This window comes from Athene noctua, unplaced genomic scaffold (genome assembly GCF_965140245.1).
Source record: "Athene noctua unplaced genomic scaffold, bAthNoc1.hap1.1 HAP1_HAP1_scaffold_114, whole genome shotgun sequence".
In the NCBI taxonomy this organism is placed as follows: domain Eukaryota; kingdom Metazoa; phylum Chordata; class Aves; order Strigiformes; family Strigidae; genus Athene; species Athene noctua.
This window is the reverse complement of record NW_027437592.1, coordinates 21,707-45,198: the sequence shown is the minus strand read 5'-3', so window position 1 is coordinate 45,198 and position 23,492 is coordinate 21,707. Positions and strand designations below refer to the sequence as shown.

The 23,492-nt window shown below is 55.2% G+C and overlaps 1 protein-coding gene and 1 pseudogene across 2 annotated transcripts; both read right to left on the bottom strand.

Annotated features, from left to right (window-relative positions):
• The window catches only part of LOC141955051 (E3 ubiquitin-protein ligase RBBP6-like), a 31,032-nt pseudogene extending 17,011 nt beyond the window's left edge, over nucleotides 1–14,021 (bottom strand).
• Nucleotides 14,022–15,806: 1,785 nt separating this feature from the next.
• Nucleotides 15,807–17,236, bottom strand: LOC141955057 (meiosis initiator protein-like). 2 transcript variants are annotated; one of them, XM_074895121.1, is made up of 5 exons: nucleotides 17,063–17,236; nucleotides 16,954–16,985; nucleotides 16,685–16,863; nucleotides 16,182–16,271; nucleotides 15,807–16,067 (listed from the first exon to the last, which is right to left on the bottom strand). In XM_074895121.1, the coding sequence occupies exons 1-5, from the start codon at nucleotides 17,211–17,213 to the stop codon at nucleotides 15,917–15,919; spliced, it is 603 nt and encodes a 200-aa protein (XP_074751222.1). In that variant the 5' UTR covers nucleotides 17,214–17,236; the 3' UTR covers nucleotides 15,807–15,916. The 2 variants fall into 2 exon arrangements, with proteins under 2 accessions (XP_074751222.1, XP_074751223.1); XM_074895122.1 differs by lacking the exon at nucleotides 16,182–16,271.
• Between the last annotated feature and the right edge of the window lie 6,256 nt (nucleotides 17,237–23,492).

Here is a 23,492-nt window from a genome sequence, read left to right as displayed (position 1 = left end):
GGCTGTGTGAGGCCGATGCCTTCCAGCCCTCCCCTTTCTTTGTTTTGCTGCGGCACCTGCAAGACTTGTTTGAGAGCTGCATCCATTAAGGGTTAGACAAACTTCAAAAACACTGCATGCTTAGAATGGTTCACAGGAGGCTAAAAACAATACAGCGGTTACAATTACTACTTAAAAAGAGTAGGCTAATTTCACTACCCATAATTAAGGGATATGACTAAATACTGCAAAAATAAACAGTAAGGAAAACACGGACTAGCACACTTACTTAATGGGGTACTAACATTCAGATCTGCAGTTATTGGGGAACCCTGGGTGCAGCGAGGATTCAGAGTGCCCTTCCTCACAAACAGGAGATCCTACGCGATGCGTCCATCCGTAGGTGAGGCATCCAACGTCGCTGCAAGCAGGTCCGGCCTCTGAATCAACGGGCCAAAATAACTGGCACTTTTCTTTGAGCGGGAACATCTGATTTCATCCTCCTGTTGGGTTCCACCCAGAGCCTGGCCAGCACTCCAGGGGGAAAACCAAGGGAGTTTTTAATGAGGTTAAACACTTGAGCTCTTAATTCTTAATATTGCTAAACAGAGGGAGTTGAATACACAGATTCTTACAGTATTTCATCCTCATTAATAACTACCTTCTGTGTAAGCTACATCTTTCACTCTTGGCTAGTAAGCCTATATATTTCATTAAGGAGTTGCAATTACTGTTAGCATTTTCTCTTAACAGAACTGGCAACCGTGTGGGTGCGTATGCCGGGTCGCGAACCTTCTGCGTCGCTGACAATGTAAAAGCGTCATCAGCATTTGGGTTAGAAGATTAACGATGTCTAAATTAATGACACACTTCTGTTAGAAGACTAACGGCATCTATATTAACGACGGCTAAAAGCAAAAATGTGTGCTTGTTAGGGAAGAAACAGATAAGAAGGGATTCTCTAAAATAACAAAGCAGAAATTCATCTACTGGCTTCGCACGGCTATCAGTCCTTGTTGAAAGTGCTGAGAGATACTAGTTTTTGAACTGAGCAGTGCGGAGTTCTCTGACCCGCGGGGAAGCGCCCGGGGAGGAACGAAACTGCAGCTGAGATTCCTTGGTGCGGAGGGTCCCAGTGCCCGCCCGCTGGGTCGTCAGCGCTGCTGCCTGTCTGGGCTCAGGGTGTTAACTGTTACGTGTGAAATACCTCCTCCAGCGGGAGGCAGCAATTCTGTGGTCATTGTTGTCTTGCATTTAGGCGCATGCTCTGCGGGGAGAGGGCCCCTCTGTACCATCTGCCTGACGGAAATATTGTCAAAAGATCATCTACAACCTGACAGGGGTCGTTTGTTTTACCAGGGGTCACAGATGTTGATTCTGAAGGGGAAATCAGAATTATGCCCTGGACCCTTGTACCCCCAAGTTCAGCAACAAAAGGTTAAAAAATTGCTCAGCTTGCTTACTTTACTGCGGCTCCCCCTAATAGTATGCCGAGAAGCCACGATGACTCAGGATTTGGATCAGCAGGCACCCCTTAAATATTTTGGGCTCAGACAGTGACACAAGGTTGACTTCTGCTAAAATGTGCTCTCGCTAAAGCTAAAGAATCTGTTGAGCTGACAGGCATTTTAGATACTGGTGCGGATGTGACCGTAATATCCGCGAGCAGATTGGCTGTTAGCTCGGGTAGCTCAAGCACTTTCTCAGGGGTTGGTGTCATGCTGTAGCAATTCACAGCAAGGATCTCGTTCATGTTAAGGGGCCCAGAAAACCGGGGAGCAAATATTCATCCATTTATAGTGGAAAACCCTATTACATTTTAGGTTCGTGACTGTGTGGCTCAATGGGGAACTCAGACTGGATCAAATTTGTCTTAATCACCACGGCAGCACAACCCCCCCTGAAACTCACCTGGGAAACAGAATCACCTCTGCGGGTGGGTCAGTGGCCCCTGCCAAGGGAAAAGTTGTGCCACCTGAATGATTTAATTCAGAGACAATTAAGTTGTTACTTTAAAGAAAAGTGGTAAATAGTGACTTTTACATGATCTCTGACACATTAATGATGCCATGGAGGATAAGGGTACTTTACCACCATGAATGCCCTCCCCAACAATGATGACCTGAAACTGGCACCTTGTAATAACTGATCTAAAGGATTGCTTTTTTTTACCATTCCCCTGCATCCAGATGATGCACCTCAATTTGCCTTTTCTATTCTCATTATTAATGTTAGTGAATCTGCAAAATGGTACCAGTGGGCTGTTTTACCATAAGACATAAAAAGTCCCACCAGGTCCCCCAGGCTGCTCTGTATCATTGTATGGCTGACATCCTTATGGCCCAGAAACACAGGAGGTCATGGAAGAGACTCTCGCTTTAACCAAAGGCTCACTGTCTCCAATGGGGTGGCAAACAGCACCTGAAAAGGTACAGAGATCATCCCCAGGCAGTACCTGGGCTGGAGAATTTGTGAACAGACCATTGTCCGGCAACAGGTTGAACTCAAAACTGATGTTAAGACTTTAAAAGATTTACAGAAACTGTTAGGAACCATAAATTGGATACAGCCGTTGTGGGCCTAACTAATGATGATCTGCATAGCTTGTTTGATATTTTCTGAAGAGATCCTTCACGGACATCACCCAGAGTACTTAGAGAGAGAGTGAAAGAAGATCTCCACCGCACAGCTAACGCCATCTCAAACAGACCAGCATCACAGGTACACTGCATTCCCCCACGGGACAAGCCATCATAGAAAGAGCACACCAAACCTTGAAAGCGCTTTGGCAAAAAACAAAAAATAGGAGAGATCTTGGCTCCAGGGCAGCCATACGCTCTGCTGTTTCAGTGGGATGAAACACTTAGCGAACCTCTTGTTATTATTGAATGGACCTTTTTTGTCACGCCAACTGCGCAAGAAAATCACCACTTGTCCAGAAATGTTTGCCAAACTGATCATGAAAGGTCAGCAGCTGACCTGCTGGTCAGGAACCCGTGTGTGTCATAGTTATGGTTACTATGCACATGTTACAGCGGCTAATACAAGTGTCTTCAAGCAAGAACAGCTTTCACATGCATTTTTTCCACCAGAATGCCAGGGCAATACAAAACCAGTTTTCTTTATCATCTTGCCCTGAATACCAGACAGACTCCATCTCTTCAACAGGGAAGTGGTGTCGACCCTTGGGGACTCACCTCCTCTAATGACAGCAATCTGTTGTCACTCACTTAGCTGCATTTCCAATGTTAAAGATGTACATGTGTCTGTTAACAGCTTTTCTGGAGCACTGTTTGCATCCTGCCATGCAGGGATCCGACTGGCATTCCCCACTCGCTGACTGGACAGGCCACTGTGGAGCGCACGCCTGGCAAGCTAAAGCGTCTGTTACAGCAACAAAAAACGGGAGATGCACGGTATCAATCCACACCTCACAAAAGGCTAAATAAGGCATTGTATGTCATGAACTTTTACACTCCCCTGTCTCACAGGTGCCACCAATATTGTGTCACTTCTCATCACAGATACCAGATCAACAAGAAGTCCAGAGCAAAGCTCAAGTGTTAACAAAAAACCTAGAAAGGGGTAACTGGGAAGGACCAGTTCCTTTAATACCCTGGGGAAGAGGTGATGCCGGTGTCTGCACAGGTCACAGTCCCTGGGGATTACCGGCAAGGTGTGTGCAACCATACCTGAGGCATGAGAGGCAGCCAGCACCCAGGATCCAGCTGTGGGTGCTGTGTAGGAAAATCTAACCCTTATACGGCCACCCATCAGGAGAGGTCCGCACTGGGGCTTTCTGATGGCACAAGAGCTCAAGTAGAAGTGACGCCCAGACAAAAAACTGGGAGATGATGCCAGCTGCAGCTCTGGCAGCCCAAAGCAGCTGTTTCTACCTGCTGAACAGGGTCATACAGAGTGTTCTTTCTGGTCCATATCACAAACCACTGGACTGAGAGTTCAGACGTACAGGATAAGCAACAGTGGCTCCACAAGAGACAGGAGTTTTCTACGCCTGTGCCCAGCTGAGGGTTGTGGCAGTTGCACAGAAGATTACAACTGGCAGCACCTCTCCTAGAAAGACACTGTATGTATGCAGACAGCAACCAGGGCTTTATTCACAAATTGACCAACTGACCTCCAGCCTGCAGAGGTCAGTTGGAACATGCACAACAGGTGTACAACGCAAAAAGAGGAATAAGTCCTCTTCTAGCATTTCCTGACAATTCATTGACCATTAGAAGGGAAACATGGACATCTGCCTTCTGAATAGACTGTCCTTGCATGGAGAGAGAAAGAGAGAGAGAGATAGCCTTGTTTTCAACCTGCTTGTTAAGCACACAGTGAAGAGAGCTCCAGCCATTTAATAACAGACTGTTAGAAAAATTAATTCACCTTAAAAGTCAGTCAGTATACTTCTAAATGGGTGAACTGAAGAGTGACAATAGCTTGGTGAAGTAAAGGCTTTATTTGTATAGGACACATCACTGCACACACCTGTATTTGGTACTTGAAGTATCCCACTAGCTTGGTCACCAAGTCAGAGAATTTGTGGAGGAGTGTTTACGTACAGCAGAGTACATTGCTGTATTGAGTTCCGTGAAGGGACCTCATAGCAGTTGGCTTCAGTACTATTTTTCCTTCACCTCAATTAATTGAATTCGTTTTGGTTATTAAATTTTATTAAAGGGGAAGTCAAACAATGTAGACTAAAAAGTTAACTTTTTTGTTTTAAATGGGAAAGGACTAAAGCTGAAGCCTTATTCCTGAAGTCCCCAGAAATTTTTGTTTGCTCGATTTGAATTTAACAGATGCCAGCTTAGTCTAACAGCTCTCAGTCTAAACTGGAATCTCCCAGCAGGAGCCTGTTCCCCAGACTTGGGAACCACCAGGACCTGCGAAGCAGTGTCACTCTGCCTCACCATGACTCCACATCTGCAAAGTGAGCAGTGACATGACGCTCAACAAGCCTACTTTTCACAGCTGTCCAAGCAGAGCTCCAACAGAAATGTCCAACAAAGATGGAGACAACAACATTGCTGATTCTTATGCCCTTATAGCACAAAACTTGTTTCGCTGCCAGTGATGGCCAGGAAGTGGCTACTGGGCTTTTGTCAATCTGACAATCCGTCGATCTGTGATTAAAAATAAGGATTCGGTTAACTCAAAAAATATGCAAAAGCAAAGGAATATTTGGATGGTATAATAAAGTCGAGAGCAGAAGAGAGAGAACAGTCTAAAGCTTGCTATCTATTCTACATGACAGCAGCATGCTTGAAAGAGCCAGGGCAAAGAAGTATTTCAAGGAACGAGTGGAGACAGACAACTCAAACAATGGATACTCTGACTGCTGCCTCGGACTGACTTAGAAATCTTAACAATTGCATTAGTGTCCACAACATTATTCTGCCAAAAAGTACAGACAGTTCGGGTTATGCTCTGAAGTTTGTACTGCTTCACTACTAATGAACAGTTTAAAAACCCCAATTATAAGTTCATCTATAACTCTGAAAATCTATATCTATATATTATCATCTATAATTCTGAAAATTTAATAATTTGTGACATATGTACACTATAAAAAAGATAGAGGAAGACGTTCCTACTTTATTTTATGGTCGGCTTTAATCCACTGTTTTGAGTCTGACAACATGACAAACGCATCTCTCTGAGCACTACCTGTAGAAGTACTTTCACCCAGATAAAGTACAGGAGTTCATCCGAGCAGAAGTCATCAGAAGGCAAGCCTTCATGTGAAACAACAATGAAAAGCCTTTATTAGGCTAACCAGCTGTTACACTACTGGTGGAAGGGTTTGCAGAGTAAGAGATGAAAATGGCTACTGATGTGCCAGATTGCCTCTACCCGAAAACAGGGGAATTCCCAAGAACACATTTCTCCCTAGCACTTAAAAATGTGCTTTCTCATGATGTCACTTTTGAACTCTAATGTTCTAATCGACACCACTTGCAACAAATAAATCATCTATGGAGCTGGCACTGAAAGCGCCGCCCCGAAACATCCTGGTTAACAGACGCCTATTATTTCTGGATTTTCAGCTTCCACTAGGATGATCAATGATCTCATCTCCAACTAGCATATCATCATTTCTCGAATCAGCGAGTTCCCTAGGCTGAACCGTTCATTTGCGTTATTATCATACAGTGCTGTGCTCCGAACGAGCACCTCTATGGCTCTGACAGAATCAGTCGATGAAATCTAACAAACTTCCAATCATTCACCTGATTATACAGACCGCCCGACGCCTGAATGTCTTATTGGCCCTGCTTGCCCCTCCAGCGTGTGACTGCGAAAGCAAAAGCAATGCTGGAGACCACGTGGTGATGAACCGAACTGAGCCTGGCCTGAGCACCGGGCCAGGGGACCGACCCGAGCTGACAGCACAGCCCGGAGAGGTCCCAACCCCTGGTGACAGAGTCAAAGCAGCCGACTCGCAGACAGGTAGGGCACGAGCTCCACCGTAACAATCCCGTTTTGTGAACTCAGCCAGGGAGACAGGGAACTCCACCCCCCCTCCGAAGGCTCCATGCCGTAACGCTGCACGGCAGCCCAAGAATTCATTGCACTCCGAGGTGTAACCAGAGTAACTCCCCCACACCAGCGCTGCAACACAGAACGGCAAGGCAAGGGCAAGGATTAAAAGTTGCTTAAATGCTTTCTCTAAAAGGCTACGTTTGCAGAGTGTTGTAGACAGACAGACATCAGCTGTGAGGCCAAATGATGTCAGCCAGAGTTAGCATGAGTCTGTTTTGAGGACATCACACCGTGGCATTACTAAAACTGCCAAGTGCACGCTGCAGCACTGAACTCGGGCAAGTTCTGAGTTCAAGAAGCAAAGCACTTCCTTAAAACTGTTCATCTAAGACCAGCTCAGAGTCCCACTTTTGGCTTTAGGTTTTTCTGTATTTAGCCTGATAAGCAGGATCGCACATTCTCCAAGTGTTTTGAGTCAGGATGTTACAGGACAGGAACGAGCCCTCAAGAAAGCAGAGTTTTGGAGTTTGCAGTTCTCCTACAGTATTGTGAGAACATCTGTTATAAGAGACAGGTCAGGAAGTTCAGATCAAATTAAAAGGAGGCAACTTTAAATGCATCATTCTCGGGTACAGGTTTTTTGAAAGGAATTCCGTCTCTGGAGGACACGCCTTGATCTTAAGCACCAAAGAGGACACGCACACATCCCCTCTCCCTCTTTAAAATAGGTCCCAACCAGCCATTTTGCCTTCTCAGCACCTTAAAAAGAGTCCATCCTATCATTTTTTTTTTCTACTGATACTTAAAATCCCGTTTACTTTTAGCTTCTATTAGCATTGCTTCTATTGTTAGATTTCCATTCTGAAAAGTATCAGTTACGGAGCTGTAAAAAGTTAGAGTACTTGGACAAATCTGAACAACCAGGCCACCTTCATTTTGTGCTTTCCAAGATCATCGCAACATTTAGCCAGGGCTACTGCACAAAGTTATAAAAAACCAATACCGTATGTCCGCATGTAAGAATTCCAGACATCCCATTTAGGCAGAATATCCTGGTCTACTTTTATCCTTTACTTTCTGAAGGGGAGTTTAAGCATGCACATCTGAAAAATAAAAACCGAAATTCATCGTTATGCCTACAAACCAAAAATTTGACATGCACGTGTATTACATCAAAACATATTCTCTAGCTTTTCTCTGAAAACCACTGAAGAATTCTTGCATTTTCACATGGAAAACAGCCTTTTGAAAGCTTCAATAAGCATCTGTGACACTAATATACCAAGTTTAAAATTTTAGGCTTATTTTACAAAAGTCAAAGTGCAACACAACCCACCTAGGGAGGACTTGTCACTGTTAAACAAGCTCTTTAAAGTATGAAGGATATCCCTTCTTTCACTTCACCTTTGGGCAACACCACATCTAGCAGACCCTAGTGAAGCAGGTGCTTTTTCCTCACTGGATTCCGAGTGCGTGTGAAAACAAAGCTACGCACGTTGTAAAACTGGTATGATGTCAATTAGAGTCACACTTGATGGGGCAAGACATTTATGAGCATACATTTTTCTTCTAAAACTTTGCTTTCTGTTCCTCACCTACCATAACACAATCCACGCGCTCGACCCGTTTCAAAACGTGTTTTCTCCTGGTGATGCTAATCAGGCTCCATCGCAGGTTAGTACCATCCAACATTCGGGTTTTAAGGCTCTACTTTACACTTTTTTTCTTCAAAGTAGCCATCTGTCCCATTCCCATCACTTTCTGCTTTCTCCACCAGATTTCAAAGAAATCTGGCCAGTTTTTTACTAGAAGATATCCCCCCACATTTCCCCATCATCATTTTACCTCGAAAGTTCCAGGCAACGGAAGCTCTTGTGAGCGCTGTATGTCACGCAACGTGCCTCTTCCAGGCCCGGCTCCATGGCGGACAGCAGATGGGCAGGCAGCTGCCAGGACAGCAGCTAGAGAAGAACAGCTCTGTGGTGGCCCAGCACAAGCCACAGCTACTGCTCGGGGCCGAACCGCACGGTCACTTCTCCCCGCACTGATCCGCCGGTGCCGCTCGCCCTCCCGGCTGCCCGCACGCCGCCGGGCCGGGCCCCGGGCTGACTCACGCCAGGTGGGGACGAGCCCCGGGGAGCAGCGTGCGGCTGCGGCACGACACGGCCGCCGCCGCCGGGCAGAGCCCGAGGCCCCGCGCCCGCCGCCCCCACGCGCCTTCGTCGGTCCGGGAGCTGAAGATCCGCAGGCCGCAGCCGGCCGCCTTCGGCTTCTCACGGGCCACGATCAGGCGCTCGCGGGCGCCCAGGGAGATGCAGCGGCCGCGGAAGGTGACCCTGCCGGAGCTCACCCCGGAGGAGAACCTGGGATGCACACGCGGCGTGGCGGAGGCGGGCGACGGCCGCTCTGGGGCGGCGCCTACCGGGGCAGGTGGCGGCGTAGCGCCCGTGCCAGGTGAGGGCCCGTGACAGCACCGGGAAGGGCCCGCCCGGGGCCGGGGGCAAGCAGCGCGGGCTGAGCTCGGGCAGGCTGGCAGCGCCCGCCCCAGCCGGACCCTGCGGCCTCGGGCGGAACCGGCTGGCAGGGGCGGGGCGGGGCGGGCGGAGCGGGAGCCGGCGGAGCGGGACGAGCCGCCGGGGCCGGGGCCGGAGGCTCCGTGTGCCGGGCGTGGCCGCACGCCGCAGCCGAGCCGCTGCCGCGCCCGCGCCCCTTCCGCCGCCGCTGCCGGGAGAGCGTCGCCGGCTCCGGCCGCGGGCCGCGCCGCCCCGAGCGCCGCGTCCCGGGGAGCTGCGGCGGGGACGAGCCGCCCGGCCCGTCCTCCTCGTCCCCTCCCGGGCGGCGCCCGACGGCGGCCCCCGCGCACCCCCCGCCCGCCCGCCCGCGGGAGCTGGGGAAGGGGGGGGCCGGGCCGGGGCGGGGGGGCGGCCGGGCGTGTGCGCGTCCCGCGATGCTCGGATGGGAGGCGGGGGAGGCTCGGCGGGGCTGTCCCCGAAATACTCCGGCCGGCCCGAGGGAACGCGAGTTCGTTTTCCTGCCCGAGGCGTGCGGTTCCCTGCGTGAGGGAAGGCGCCATCGGCGTTTCTGTGTTTTCAAACTGCCCGATCTTGCTCCTTTCACATCCCTCCGGGGGTGTCACTGACCCGAGGGGACAGGGCCAGTCCCCCCAGTGTGCTGTGCTACTCTCTAGTCCGGTCTGACCAACTTCCCTGCAGGACCTCTTCAGGAGACTTCCGAATGGAGCCACTCCGAGGACTCGGCACTCCCTCTGACTTCTCATGGCCTGTGTGCAGGGATGGATTGACCTGTCGGGGATCTTTCAGGACGCCTGCTTGAGCTGTACTTCAGTGGACAGGCTTTTGGCTCGGAAGGACCAACGCAGAGACTCCTTGCGGCGCTGCATCGCTATCATGTATGTTTCAGCGAATTCATTTCCTATTTTTTGTCTGAGAAGAAGCAGTAGACCCCTACTGGCGTTTTGAAGCTTTGCCTACTGGGTGTGGTTGCAAATGCCATACATCGTTCCATAAAATTCACTTCTGGAGTCGCAAGTGAAATATGCTTGGCAGTATTTCTGCGAGGGTGAATCCTTTATCACTGAGCTGTAGAGCACAATGATCTTCAGGTATTGAATACTGATCTGTAAAATTTACAGAAGAAGAAAGGCAGTGGGATTCTGCCCTCTGCTTTTGTGCGTCTTTGTTTTTCAACCACACTGAGGGTTGCGCCTTTTCATAGCAGACAACTCCTGCAGCCTTGAGTTTCAGCATCACCAGAAGGGACGTTTGCATTCATCGGGCAGTTTGAAACGCGGTATCCACACGCTCCGGTTTGGTGTCCAGAGAGTCGCCTGGCACGGGAGGGAGTCTGCGTGGAAGGCTTATTGCACCCGCAGGGTTCACGTTGCTGCGACAGGCGCTTGCTGGGGTTAATGGTGATTCTGGGGCCGTGGGTCTGCTGGGGCAGAGTGGCTCTGTGAAACTGCTTGGCCTTGTGGCTGGCTGCACAATTTCATCCAGAAAATCATTGCAATGTGCTTGATCCTCAGCAGGTTCATTACGGTGAGAGAAAGTCTGTCCTAACCTGCTTTTAAAAACATCATCCTCCTTGGAGCTGCTGATACAGCTGATTGCTGAGCTCTCCTGGAGACAAGAGTCCAGCACCCCTGTCTGTGCTAAACAAGATGGTACAAGAATAAGGCTTTTGGGGCTGCTGGGGAAGAGCAGAACTGCATCCCTTTCAGTCTTACATCGCTCTGTGACAGCTTAGCTCCCTTGGAGAGGGCTGAAGGGATTCTTTATAATATATACACTTCTTTTTTCTTTTTTTTTTTAAATTTCAGAAATTGCTGTAGATTTGCTGCCTGCGGTTTAAATGCAAATTACATTATTCTACTAATTGATACCTTTCATTTGAGGTAATACGGTATATAAAATGGGAAATACTGTCATGGACTCTTCCGGTTAGGAAGGAAAATGGTAATTGTGAAATGCAATGTCAGAGAGCCAAGATCACTTCTGTCAGGCTCGAGTCGTGCCCAGATCCTCAGACCACTGTGTTAGAATCACACCAGGGATCTGTTTCTCCGAGGGTTTTAATTAACCTTAGAAGACAGAGCAGGGCCAGCTTCTGTGTTGCTGTTACACCTGTGTTTTGCTTCCACACCTTATACTTCGGGGAAGCCTTCTTTACGTAGGTGGTATTTTCTACAACCGACAAATGTTTCTGTCGCTCTGGCAAAACGCTGGGGCTTTTCTATTTCTTCATCCCATCTTTGGTCCTTCTTTTCCCATAGTTCGTCGTAGACTCGGTCCATCCAGAATGCTCAAACGCAGCGTGTGAGGGGCTGGGCTGGGGATGAACTGGCACTGGGGCTGCGCCTAAAGTTGTCCAAGACCATTCTTCAGAAACTCTTCCGAAGCACTGTAGGTGCTTTCAGGTAAGCGGTATACATCTTCAGTACGAGAGGTCTGGAAGTGGTGTTTACCTACTAATATATGCGTGAAAAATATTTGGGACTCTATAGATGTTGGGGTCTGTGACCTTTGGGAAGCCAGTGAGTCCCCTAGTGCCTCTATTTCAGCCTGTAGAAGAAAAATCAGTGGTCTGTTTCTAAATGGTATGGCGTATTTTGGGATGTTCGTATTCAAGATACAAATATTAAATATTAATATTTAAATTTTTCAGCTATGATGAACTGAGTCTATGAACTCAAAGGGAAGCATAATATTTATTAAACATAGTTCACGTCATTTTGGCATTTGATATGCCAAGATTATGCATTTTTCCCAGGAGTTATGTTAACAATTTCAGCATGATAACTTTAATTTTAAAAAGGGCTTCTCTTTGCTAAAGGGAGGGTTATCCATGCATGTGTACAAGGAAAACTTTAATTGAAATTTCTGTTCTCCATTGTTTCAGGAGTTTAAACTGCACTTTCTCCCCCTGAAAGAGACAAAACCACTGTTGATATTGACAGGAACCCCATAGAGCTGACACCACCTCGGCCCCCCAGCAGCCTCAGCAAGGCTGGGACTCGGGGTCCCCGTGAGGTCTGAGGGAGGCTCAGCCCCAGGCTGCCCCCAGGGCCTCTCAGATGCTGCTGTTGGAAACAAAAGGTTTTGGGGGACATGAGACGGGCGTTTGTCCCCACAGGGACTGGCAGCCAGCACCCCGCCACCGACACCCGCACCACTGCTCCTCCTCGTGAAGGTGCCTGCGGTCAAAGCAGGGGGAGGGGAGGGCTGGGGGTGGCTGTGGCCCTTCCCTGGCCCCGTGGGGCAGAAGCCCATGGCCACCGACTGAGCAGAAGAGGACAGGCGGTGACTGCTCCGCCAAAGCCAGGCAGGGCCCCAGCAGCACTGCCGAGATGGGACCCAGGAGCTCGGGCTCCGAGGGCTGTACCCCCACCAGGGAAAAAGTCTCACAACTCGTACCGGCAACCTGCCCCACCGCTGAGCAGCCGGGCCAGGGACTGTCATGCCCCAGCGAGATGCTGCTCTCCACAGGCAGAGAAAGTCTCTGCCCTCAGCCCCCACCACAGCTGCACCCCAGCCAGGGCCTCCAGGGGAAACTGAGGCACAAGGGCCCAGGGAAGAGCAGCCCTGAGTGCCGGGCACGCACCGCTGCCCCTGCTCCTGCCTCCTGCCGCCTCTCTCATCCCTCAGCCAGAGAAGGACGATGGGACCAGCCGGGCTTTGGCTGTCCCTGGTTACATGGCGCTGCCCCAGCGCGTCCCCTCCCGCTCCATCCCCAACACTTGCCCCTCCCCACACCCAGGCACCGCGAATCTGTCCGGGACCTTTCCAGCCCCTGAACCCAGCTGGGGCCGCGGGCAAGTGCCCGCCAGGAGCAAGTGCCAAGCGGGCAGCACGAGGGTGGGGGCCACAGAGGTGGGCCAAGTCGGGAGCCAGAGGAGGGCGTGGGCAGGACCCGGGCAGCCACACGAGAGAAAAACCAGCGAGGCCAGGACCGACACACAGCACACAGACAGACAGACGGACAGGGAGCTGCCGTACAGAGCGACTGGAGAGAACAGCCGTGACATGAGTGTCGGCCCCCGCCTCCATCCTCCCCAGCCCCAGCTGCCCCGCGGCTCCCCCCCGCCCCCCCAGCCAGGAGGGACAGCAGAGCCAGGGGTGTCCCCACCTGACGTGTCACAGCAGTTGGCATCGATGCCCTGCCACCGGCACCGCAGGTCCCCACAGCCCCCAAGTGGCCCCATCCCAGCCGCCCAGCCCTTCCTCACCGTGGCGGGGGGCTCTGCCCCGTGGGGACTCGGCTCCAGGGAGCTGGTGGACCCCACTTGACACCTGGCTCTGACACGTAGCCCCAGGCCACCAACCCACCAGCCACCCTGGGCAGGCTGTCCCCTGCCGTAGGGACTGGCCGCAGCACGGCCCCTCCAAGGGCTGCCTCCCCCCAGGAAAACCGCCCCGCAGATCCACACGGCCGTGTCACCTCTGCCCCCGGCACCGGGCTCACGGCCTCCAGAACACGGCATAGCCACGCACGGCGTGAAGGGACAGACAGAGGGGCTGGGATGGCAACCGGGGCCAGCGGCACCAGTGTTCCTGCTGGATTTGGCCATCTCTGGCCAAGGGTGGGCAAGCTTGGACAGGAGCGCTGATGAGCACAGCATGGGCTGCTGCCCCCGCTCAGGGGCAAGGATCGAGAGGAAGGGACCAGCGGTGTCCTCTCTTGGTGCCACATGGAGTGACAGGAAGATCCTTTGGCAAAGCCAGCCAAGAGGGTGCTGGGCTGTGCTGGGCACCTGGGTCAAGCATGACCTTTCTATCCCTTCCCTGGCCATGAGCTGGGGGCAGGTTTGGGGACGTCACCGAAGTTCCCCCCCCCCCGAGCAGCCAGCGAGGGCACCTGGCCAGCAATGTCCCACACTGGCCCCGACCAGCCACCTCTCAGCTCCAGGGTCCCTGTCGCTGGTCCCCCTCCCCATCATTCACCATCCAGCCAGTCAGCAGGACAATTGTCTTCTCCGTCGTGTTCATCACCAGCTTCCAGAGCCCCTTCAGCACCCACTTCAGCACCATCTGCTCGCAGATCTTGGCGGAGCGTCAGGCTGCAGCGAGGGGATGGAGCTGAAAGTCCCGGCACAGCACCCTGCTGCCACCCCTTGAGCGGTCACCCTGACCCTGGAGGTCCCCCAGACTCCTGGGGGGGGCCCGGGGCATTGGGGAGGGGAGGGTGTGTCCCCGTTGCCCCCACACTCTCTTGCTGTCCAGGAGGTCCATGACGGGCTGCAGGACATTGTCAGCAGCTGATGACTGACTCACACCGCTTTGCTGAAGGGGGAAGAGCAAACGCCGCCGCCCTGTGCGCCAGCTCCGTTCATTGCCCCTGTTTACATCGGTTCCGTTTCACTTTTGCATCCCACTGACCTCCAGGCTGTGCCTGTTTATTGCTCACACGCTCACCAGACTCTGCAGGGGGTGTTTTTTGCTGCTGTTTTTCACAAAACACGGTGTTACACAACACTGCCGCAGTTTCCCAAAATTATTCTTCTAGCCTCAAGGTCAGTTCACCTTTTGGTAACCACTAGTTCTTAATTCCCACAGTGGGGAAACCTGGGGTGACCCAAGAGGACACTGGGGACCACAGGGGAACAGGTGACAACCAGACAGGTTGTGGGGCGCTCCGTTAGCCCTAACGAGGCTGGGGGAGGGCCTTGGGGACATCCCTGTCACCGCTGCCACCCCCATTTCCCACCAGCAGGTCAAGTCACACACTCCATGGTGCCCGCTGGGGCGCCGTCCCCTGCCGCCTGGCCATCAGCCCCAGCAGTGTCTTCCTCATGTCCAGCAGCAAGTGTCCCTGTCCCCAACCCTGTCCCCGCCCCTGCCGCTCATCTGGGAAACGAGAGCGCCAGGTCTCAGGCTCCTCGGCCACCGCTCCCACCGCCCTGTCCCCATCCCCTCCCCGCTGTCACCCCCCTGGGGTGACCAAGGGGACCTGAAAGCCCCCTTCTGCTCCCCAAATATCTGTATCTGCCCCCCCCCCCCCCCTTTATGTGTCCTCCAACCGCAAGATCCTCCATGAGGCTCCGCAAACTCTCACGTCCCCTCCCCACCACCAGCCGGGCTGCACCCACCGCCATCACACCCCCCGGATGCCTGGGTCCCTCCTGGACACCTGCGTCCCTTGGGGTGGGGGGCAAGGAGGGGTCCCAGGGGGCAGGGTGTCCCTGAGCCCCCCTATCCCAGCAGGCACCTGCTACTCTCTGTGGGTGTTGGCTCAGGTCTCCAGGCCCAGGAAGAATTGAGGGGGTCCAGACACCCCCGCTCCCCAATAAAAGGCTCCTATGAAGCTGTCAGCCTTGTTGGGGACACCAGGGACATGGGGGGGACACTTGGGACACACACGAAACACATGGAAGGACAAGGGTCAGAGACACAGAAAGGATTTTATTGTTCAACTCGGCAAGCCCCCATCTGGGACAGCCACTGCCCTGGCGGGGCCACAGGTGTCCACAGGTGTCCTTGTCCGCTGCATGGCAGGACCAGCCCCTCCCGGGAATAAATTTTATGTGGTTAAAACCCCCAGGAACAGGGACAAGGACAGCGATGGGGATAGGGGTGGGGACAGGGACCAGGACACAGAAGGAATGGGGACAAGAACAGGGGTGGGGACAGGGATATGGGGACAAGAACAGGGACGGGATGAGGACAGGGATATGGGGACAAGAACAGGGACGGGGACAGGGATATGGGGACAAGAACAGGGGTGGGGACAGGGATATGGGGACAAGAACAGGGACGGGGACAGGATATGGGGACAAGAACAGGGAGGGGATGAGGACAGGGATATGGGGATGAGAACAGGGACGGGGACAGGGATATGGGGACAAGAACAGGGATGGGATGAGGACAGGGATATGGGGACAAGAACAGGGGTGGGGACAGGGACAGGATGGTGACAGGAGGGGACATCAGGGTGGCAGAGGGCTCCCCCCAAGCGTGCCAGCGCAGGCAGCCAGTGGCAGCTGGAGGGGCGCAGGGGGGTTGATGTCGTCATCATCCTCATCCCCATCCAGCTCTGTCACCCGGTTGTTCAGACGGTTGAACCGCTGGGCCCACAGGCTGTGGGGGACAGAGGGGACACTGTGAGGGACCCCAGCGTCCAGAAGGGGGAACTCCCAGGTGTCTGGGGTGGACACCCAGGCATCTGGGCACCCAGTATGAACCAGGATGTACCAGTATGAGTGGCGCTCATCAGGGCTGAGGCTGTGCCAGAGCTGCGCCAGCTCCCGCGTGACCGCAGAGGAGGCCACTCCTGGGTAGGCTCTGGCACCATTGTCGGGGGTGTCACCACCTCAGGACACCCCTTCGCCAGTCCCCGTGTTCCCCCACAGAGCTCATATGCCCCTTGGCTGTCCCCATCCTCCTGGGGTCCCCATGTTGTCCCAGGGTCCCCATATACCCCCTCCTCCCTGGGGTCTCCATCCTCCTGGGGTCCCCATGTCCTCCCTGGGGTCCCCATGTCCTCTGTGGGGTCCCCACACACTCCTCCTCCCCTGAGGTCTCCAACTTCCTGGGCCCCCATGTTGTCCCCAGGGTCCCCATGTCCTCCCTGGGGTCTCCATCCTCCTGGGTACCCATATTGTTCCCACATCCCTCTTCTCAGGTCCCCATGTCCCTAGAGTCCCCATGTTGTCCCCAGGGTGCCCATGTCCCCCCCAGGGTCCCCGTGTCTCCACCTCATGTAGTTTCTCCGGTTGATGCGGCAGAACATGATGAACCCATTTATACATCTCTTCTTGGGGCGGAGGGGGACACCCTGTCCCTGTGTGCGCGGTGACCCCCCCATCTCCACAGCCACCCTGGGGGTCACCGGGCTGCCACTGGCCGCTGCCTCCTGCGATGCCACTGCTGGGGCCTGCGGGGACAGTTGTGTCCCCTAGGGGTGACACTGGGAGGGGTGACATTGGAGGAGGAGAGGTGACACTGGTGGGCTGACAGTCCCTACCTGCGGGCCGAGATAGACGTCTGCGAAGAGATCTGGGGGGGGATGGTGACACTGAACTGGGGGGGCACAGACACATTGTCACACACCCCCCTGGCCCCCGCAAACCTACCTTGTAGCACTTCATCAGGGGGCCCCGGGGGGGGTGGCGAGGCCAGCAAGGAGGGGCTGAGCCCCAGCAGCCCCTCCCGCTCCGGAGAGGGGCTCAGGGGAGCCCCCCCTTCCCAGTCCAGTGCCTCCCAGCAGGGCCCAGTAAGGCCCATCCAGGGGTCACTGCCCCCCCTCATCTCCTTTTCTTCTTCCTCCTCGTAAGGCACCAGCTGCTGCTTGGGGGGGCTGAGGGGGGCAAGGAGGGGGTCAGCACCTGGCAGTGCCCCCATCCATTTGCCCCCCGCCCATCACCTACCTCCATGTGCCTCTAGTGCTTGGTCCCGCCTCCGTACTGTCACTGTCACTGTCACTGTCACCGGGGTTGCCTGTGGACATAGGAGGTCTGTCACTGGGGGGGCAGTCCCCCAATGCAGAGGGCCTTAGGGGTGGCCTGTAGAGCTTGAAGTGGGGGTGGGTGGGAAAGGAGGAGGTCGGGGGGGGGCTCAGCAAGTAGAGGGTCCCAGGGAGGGTACTCAAAAATTTGGGGTGGGGGGTCAGGGAGTGTGTCCCTGGATGTGGGGGGGATCTCCATTACCTGCATCACCCTGGAGGACACTCAGGATTCCCTGCAGGTACTGGATGTACCCCAGGACATTCTCTAGTATCTGCACCTGGGGAGGGGAGTCCGGGAGGTCCAGATGGGTGTGGGGGTGAAGCTCCCCTCAGCCCCCAGGGCCCCCGCTAGATCTCCCAAGCACCCAGATGACCCCCAGCACGCAGATCCCCACCCCAGTCTCCCCCTGGCGCCCTGCCTCCCATCAGCCCTCTCTGAGACCCCTCCCCAGCACTCAGGATCCTCCCACAGACCTCCCTGACACCCTGCCCTCCCCCCTAACACCACAGTGTGTCCCCACTATGAAGGGTGACCCCCCTGTACCTCGGTGTGGGGTCCCCCATCACCACGGGGCCATGGCACCATCTGTTCCAGGTCCAGGAGCAGCAAGCGCCAGTTCTGGCGAGGGCGCCTGGGGGGGGACACCACAGGGAGGGACGAAAAAGGGTGACATGGGGGAGCACACATGGGGGGAAAACGGGGGGGGCATGGGGGGCTGCACCGATGGGAGGTACATAGTGTGGACACTGGGGAGCCATGGGAGTACACGGGGGGCATGGGAGAACATCAGGGGAACACCGAAGGGGGGGACACTGGAGGGGAGGCGACACAGGGGGGCACAGGATGGCAACACCGAGTCCCATTGCGGGGAGGCGGGGGGCACCAGGAGAGGAAGAGGTGACACCACAGGGCAGGGTGAGGGACGGCTGGAGGGGCACTGTGGGGACAGCCAGGGGGTGACAAGGGGGTGGGGGTTGACACGCGGCAGGGTGTGGTGCCTCCCCTTCCCCCTCACCGGCGGCTGCCAGTTTGATTCGGGTCTTGGGTGCTGCCTCCCTGCTGCGACATCTGCTGGGGAGGGGCAAATGTTGGGGTCAAACGGCCTCGGGGCGTCAGACCAGGGGGGAGGGCACATTGCCGGGGGTCCAGGGTGAGAGGAGGGATCAGACCCGGGGTGGGGGCAGAAATCACAGGGGGTTCCAGGCCCAGGGGGTTCCCAATTCAAGAGGAGGGCTGAGAGCCTTGAGGGGGCCAGGCCCAGGGATGAGGGGGGCCAGGCCCGGGAGGGGCAGGCCCAGACCCGGGAGGAGCAGGCCCAGGCCGGGTGGGGCAGGCCCAGGCCGGGTGGGGCAGTCCCAGGCCCGGGTGGGGCAGGCCCAGGCCCGGGTGGAGCAGGCCCAGGCCCGGGTGGGGCAGGCCCAGGCCGGGTGGGGCAGGCCCAGGCCCGGGTGGGGCAGGCCCAGGCCGGGTGGGGCAGGCCCAGGCCCGGGTGGAGCAGGCCCAGGCCGGGTGGGGCAGGCCCAGGCCGGGTGGAGCAGGCCCAACCTGGGGTGGGGCAGGCCCAGGCCCAGGCCCAGGCCCAGGCCCAGGAATCCCGCCCTCACACCTCTCCTGTGCTCCGCTGGCACCAGCCCGCGGTGGGGCGTGTCCTGCGCCAGGGGGCGTGGCCAGTCCCACGCAAGCCGCTGCTCCGGTTGGACGAGGCTGCCGGGGGGGCGGGGCCTGCACGCGGAAAAGGTCCGGTGGGATGCTCGGTGGGATGTGGGCACGTCGGGGGCGGGGCCAGCAGCAGCCGCCTCTCGCTCTCATTGGCTGTTCTCCCCCCCCACGGCGCCTCGTTTTTCCCGCCGCGTGGAACCGGGTCTGAGAGACCGCGGGGACGGGCAGTGGGCCCCGGGAGCAGCGGGTCGGCCCGGGGGAGCTTGAACAACCCCGGCGGGTGGATCGGACCCGGGAGGCCACGGAGGGTGACACCCGGTAGTGCCGAACCAGCTCTATTGCCCCAGGGTGGGTGAGCACAGGCCTGGAGGGGGATCACTCCTCTGGGGGGGCCCAGAGCTGGGGAGCGGGGCTGGGCCTGAGGGGACACCGGGAGGAGACTGACTGAGGGGGACTGGGAGAAACCGGGGGGTCCTGGGGGATCAGGCAGGACCAGGGGGAACCCAGCAAGATTTTGGGGACCCAGGGCGACCCAGCAGCACTAGAGGGACATGGGGGCACCCCAGCAGGGACACAACAGGGGGACTCGGAGGGACAGTGAGGACCCTGGAAAGGAACACGCAGGATCAGGGGGACACTGGGTCACACCAGGGCAAGACATGGGGATCCCAGGGCGAGCTGGGAGACCCTGCAACACACTGGGGACATGGGGTGACTGGTGGGGACATTGGGGGCCATGAGGTGACCCAGGGGGGCACTGGGGACCCCGAGGGGAATGAGCAGGATGAGGGAGATCATGGGGCACACGAGGGTTACCCAGGCAGACCCCAGAGGACACCTTAAGCTGACTCAGGGTGATACTGGACATCCCAGAGGTCCAAGAGAGCGTTTTGGGGATCCTGGAGTGACCCAAAGGGACGCTGGGGACTGTGGGGAGGCCCTGGGGTGACCCAAGAGGACACTGGGGACCGCAGGGGAACAGGTGACAACCAGACAGGGTGTGGGGTGCTTCATTAGCCCTAACGAAGCTGGAGGAGGGTCTTGGGGACATCCCTGTCACGGCTGCCCCTCCCATTTCCCCCCGCCAGGTCAAGTTGCACACACTCCACACAAGTCGAACACAAGCAAAGGAGTGCCTCTGCTTCCCCCCCACCCTGTGATGCGAGCCTGAGGAGCCAGCTGGGCTCTGAGGGAAAGCACTGGGCCAGAGAGCCCAGCACCTGGGTGACACGTCACCGCCACTCACACAAAAGTGACCATGCGGAAGCTGCTGGGCCAGGCAAGGATGAGGGTCCCGCAGCAGTCCAGGCCCAGCGGTGTCTCTTCCTCGGCACATCCGCACACTGTCTTCTCCCTGCACAGCACCCGGAGCTCACTGAGACACACCCTGTGCTGCAGCCAGAAGCTGGTGCCACACCTGCAGCCAGGAAGAGCAGGGGCTGATGGTGAGGTTGCCTTCGGTGGGGGCAACTATGGCAATCCTCCTTGGGAGAGCCTCTGCACCCAGACAACCCTGGGAAGGGTGGCTCAGAGTTGCTGGTCGCACAAACCGGCAACATCCTGGCTGGGGAGACACCCTGACTCTTACAGCCCTGGTTTCTGACCGCCTGACCCTCCCAAGGAAACCTCCCTGCGACGTTCTTGGACACTGGACGAAAGGCAAGCCTGTGAGGGCTTTGTGAGGTATTTCCTGAGGGCTGGTATTGGAGGCAGGAGTTGGGAAGAAAGAGTACTGCCATCTTCTCCTCTTACCTGTGCTTGGCAATAGCAAGGGCGTCTTGGAAAACCAGGAGGTGTCTCCTTCTCGTCCTCCCATGCCAGGTCACCTCCATGCAGTCACAGCGGAGCAGCTTGGAATGCCGTTGGGTCACGAGGACACCCAGCTGGCTGCCACCAGAGCTGCCTCAGCAAAGACACAGTGTGGACATAAGACACGGGGCTCTGCCGGGAACCGGCCATGCCTGGTGCCACAGAGACAGAGCGGGTACGCACCGGGAGAAGCAGGAGGTCAGCTGGCCCATCCTGCTGCGGCCAGGCAGACACCTGTGCTGCGGAAGTGCTCAGCAAGGGGAAGAGCAAGGCCCCGCAGAGCCTTCTGAGGCTGGCAGGCCATGTCCCTGTGCCAGGGCAGTGCTGCTCCCATTGGAGCCCGTCTCTCCCCAGCACTGCCCATGCCAGCACAGCGCCACACTGGGAGGCACTGGTGTCCCTTTGTGATGCATGGGGGGGTCATGCCCAGGGCAGAGGACAAAGAGCCGCTCCTTGCAAACAAAAGGAACTACATCCAAGCTAAGGGTCCTGAACAAGGCAGGCAGCTGCTGGCAGGAGTGACCTTGGAGCCAAGAGAGACACTTCGTGCCTGACTCCTGCCAGCTGAGCCAAGGCTTCCAAAAGGCAGCCTTAGGTACCTCGGCTCCTACTACCTCCACCTCTCCACACATGATGATGTCCAGTCCTTCCATCTGGTCCCCCGTACTGGACCCAGGGCTCAGGCCAGACTTGGGGAGACTCTGGGGTGGAGAAAAATGAGTAACAGTCTGGATTTCCTGCTCCAAACAGGCTGTGGATGGACAATCCTCAGCAGCAAGGTGCTGGGGTTAAGGAAGACACAATACCCGTGAGCCAAGGTCACAGGCAAGCACACCTGTGTCACCTCAACAGTCCCACCAAACCTCTTAGACTCCCCCAGTGCCTTTGGTGACACAGCCCATTTCTCTGCTTGGGTGGGTCACAAACCTCCTGTCCCAGGGCACAAGCGTCACACCACAGGCCCAGCATCCTCTACGGCAGCTACCCAAAATGTTTTGTTGACATTGGAGGCATGTCCGTGCCCAAGAACATAAGCAACCCAGGAATCCAGGACCAAAAAGCCCAGATTTTGTCCCTAAAATAACACACCTTAATGCTATCCCCCCTACACTCTGCCATCCCGTAACCCTAACACCCCATAACCCCAGCTCACTGTAAGCCTACGCCCCCATAACCCTGGCACCCAGTAACACTGGCTCTCCCTAAAACTACTGTGTGATAACCCTGGAAAACCATTACCCCAGCACTGCATAACCCCAGAACCCCAACCACCACGAGGCCCCGAGAACAAAGGCAATCAGCAGCTGCTAGCCCTGACCAGCCAAGAAGCCCAGTTTTCATTGGGCGGGTGTGCGAGTGTCAGCCCTGCGCGGCCGTGGGAGATTCAACATGTTAAGAGGCAAATCGACATCGGCCACTCAGCTCTGTGCAGGCCTGGGGAAGCAGCAAGGCTTTGAGGAGAAACAGGCCTTGGAAGGAAGATAAGAAACTGGAACCTGCCGGCCTTCTTTCTGTCTTTCCTGACTGAATAATCGCAATGATGAACAAGGCAGCCTGCTGAGTTCCTAACAAAGTTCCTGACGGGAAGCTGCTACAAATATACTTGAAATTGCTAACGTACAGAGACCTGTAAAATAGGACTTTTAGTTTTAACGTCAGACATCTTTTGTGGTTTACCAGCTTGTATTTGTCCTGTATTTTACTGTAATGTATGGAATTTCATTTATACATTTTCTTAACTACCCTCTGTAGTTGTTACCCAGTCACCCACTTGTAAGATGTTTTGAAACCTTTAACTCCTTGCCTAGTAAAGATAAGACAGACCTGGGACACTCTGAGAAACTCCCCGAGTCCATCCCTGGTAGCAGGATCCTCAAGCAAACAAAGGGCCTAAGAAGACGCCAGTGTCACAAGTGCTGAGAGCTGGAACAAACGAGCTGAAGGAGGGATGAAGTAACTCCGTGACCAGAGATGGACACGAGAGACCTAAGGTTCACTAAGGGACAGTGAGAGAAAGGCCGTGGGGACCCCTAAGGAGGGGAGAAGACCCTGACTCTGTTTTTACTATGTAAATGAGTTCTAAGAAGCCATTAGCATCAGACTGCCTTTTCCAAGAGATCTGGTGCCGATGAGTGATTTTGTGTGTATTAGTCAGAGAGGTTTGTTAGTAAGCGGGCACTTGTAGTGGAGTGATCCCCAGCACTGTGAAAAGGAACCCTGTGAGCGGTTCTTCGCAGTCCTGACTGGGGAGTGAAGCTCTTTGTTTCAGGGTTTTTGTAATTTTCCAAACTGACAATGAATTTTAAACCCCATTATTTACCTGTTTTACTACCAACAACCTGTCCCCCACCCTCACCCCAACAGGATTTTTCCAAACAGATCAAAGATTTCTGTATCCTTTGGCACAATTTGTGCAAAACAAACAAAAAAAAAATTAAAAGCTGCTGCTAGGAAAGCAGGAGTTACACTTTTCTGGCCTGGCTGGGGCCTGAGCTGAGGCCTTGGGCCTGACTCCATAATTAGGGCTCTGAAATTTAAGGACGATCTTTTAACCACTCGTTGCCCACCACCAAACATAAATTTACCATTT

What these genes read in the sequence shown, in the direction of transcription:
- LOC141955057 (XM_074895121.1), bottom strand. Translation starts at nt 17,213, where the DNA reads ATGGGCCTTACTGGGCCCTGCTGGGAGGCACTGGACTGGGAAGGGGGG. An exon ending in ACGTCTATCTCGGCCCGCAG is followed by an intron (nt 16,864 to 16,953) that starts GTAGGGACTGTC and finishes CTGTCCCCGCAG; the next exon opens with GCCCCAGCAGTGGCATCGCA. An exon ending in AACCGGAGAAACTACATGAG is followed by an intron (nt 16,272 to 16,684) that starts GTGGAGACACGG and finishes CAATGGTGCCAG; the next exon opens with AGCCTACCCAGGAGTGGCCT.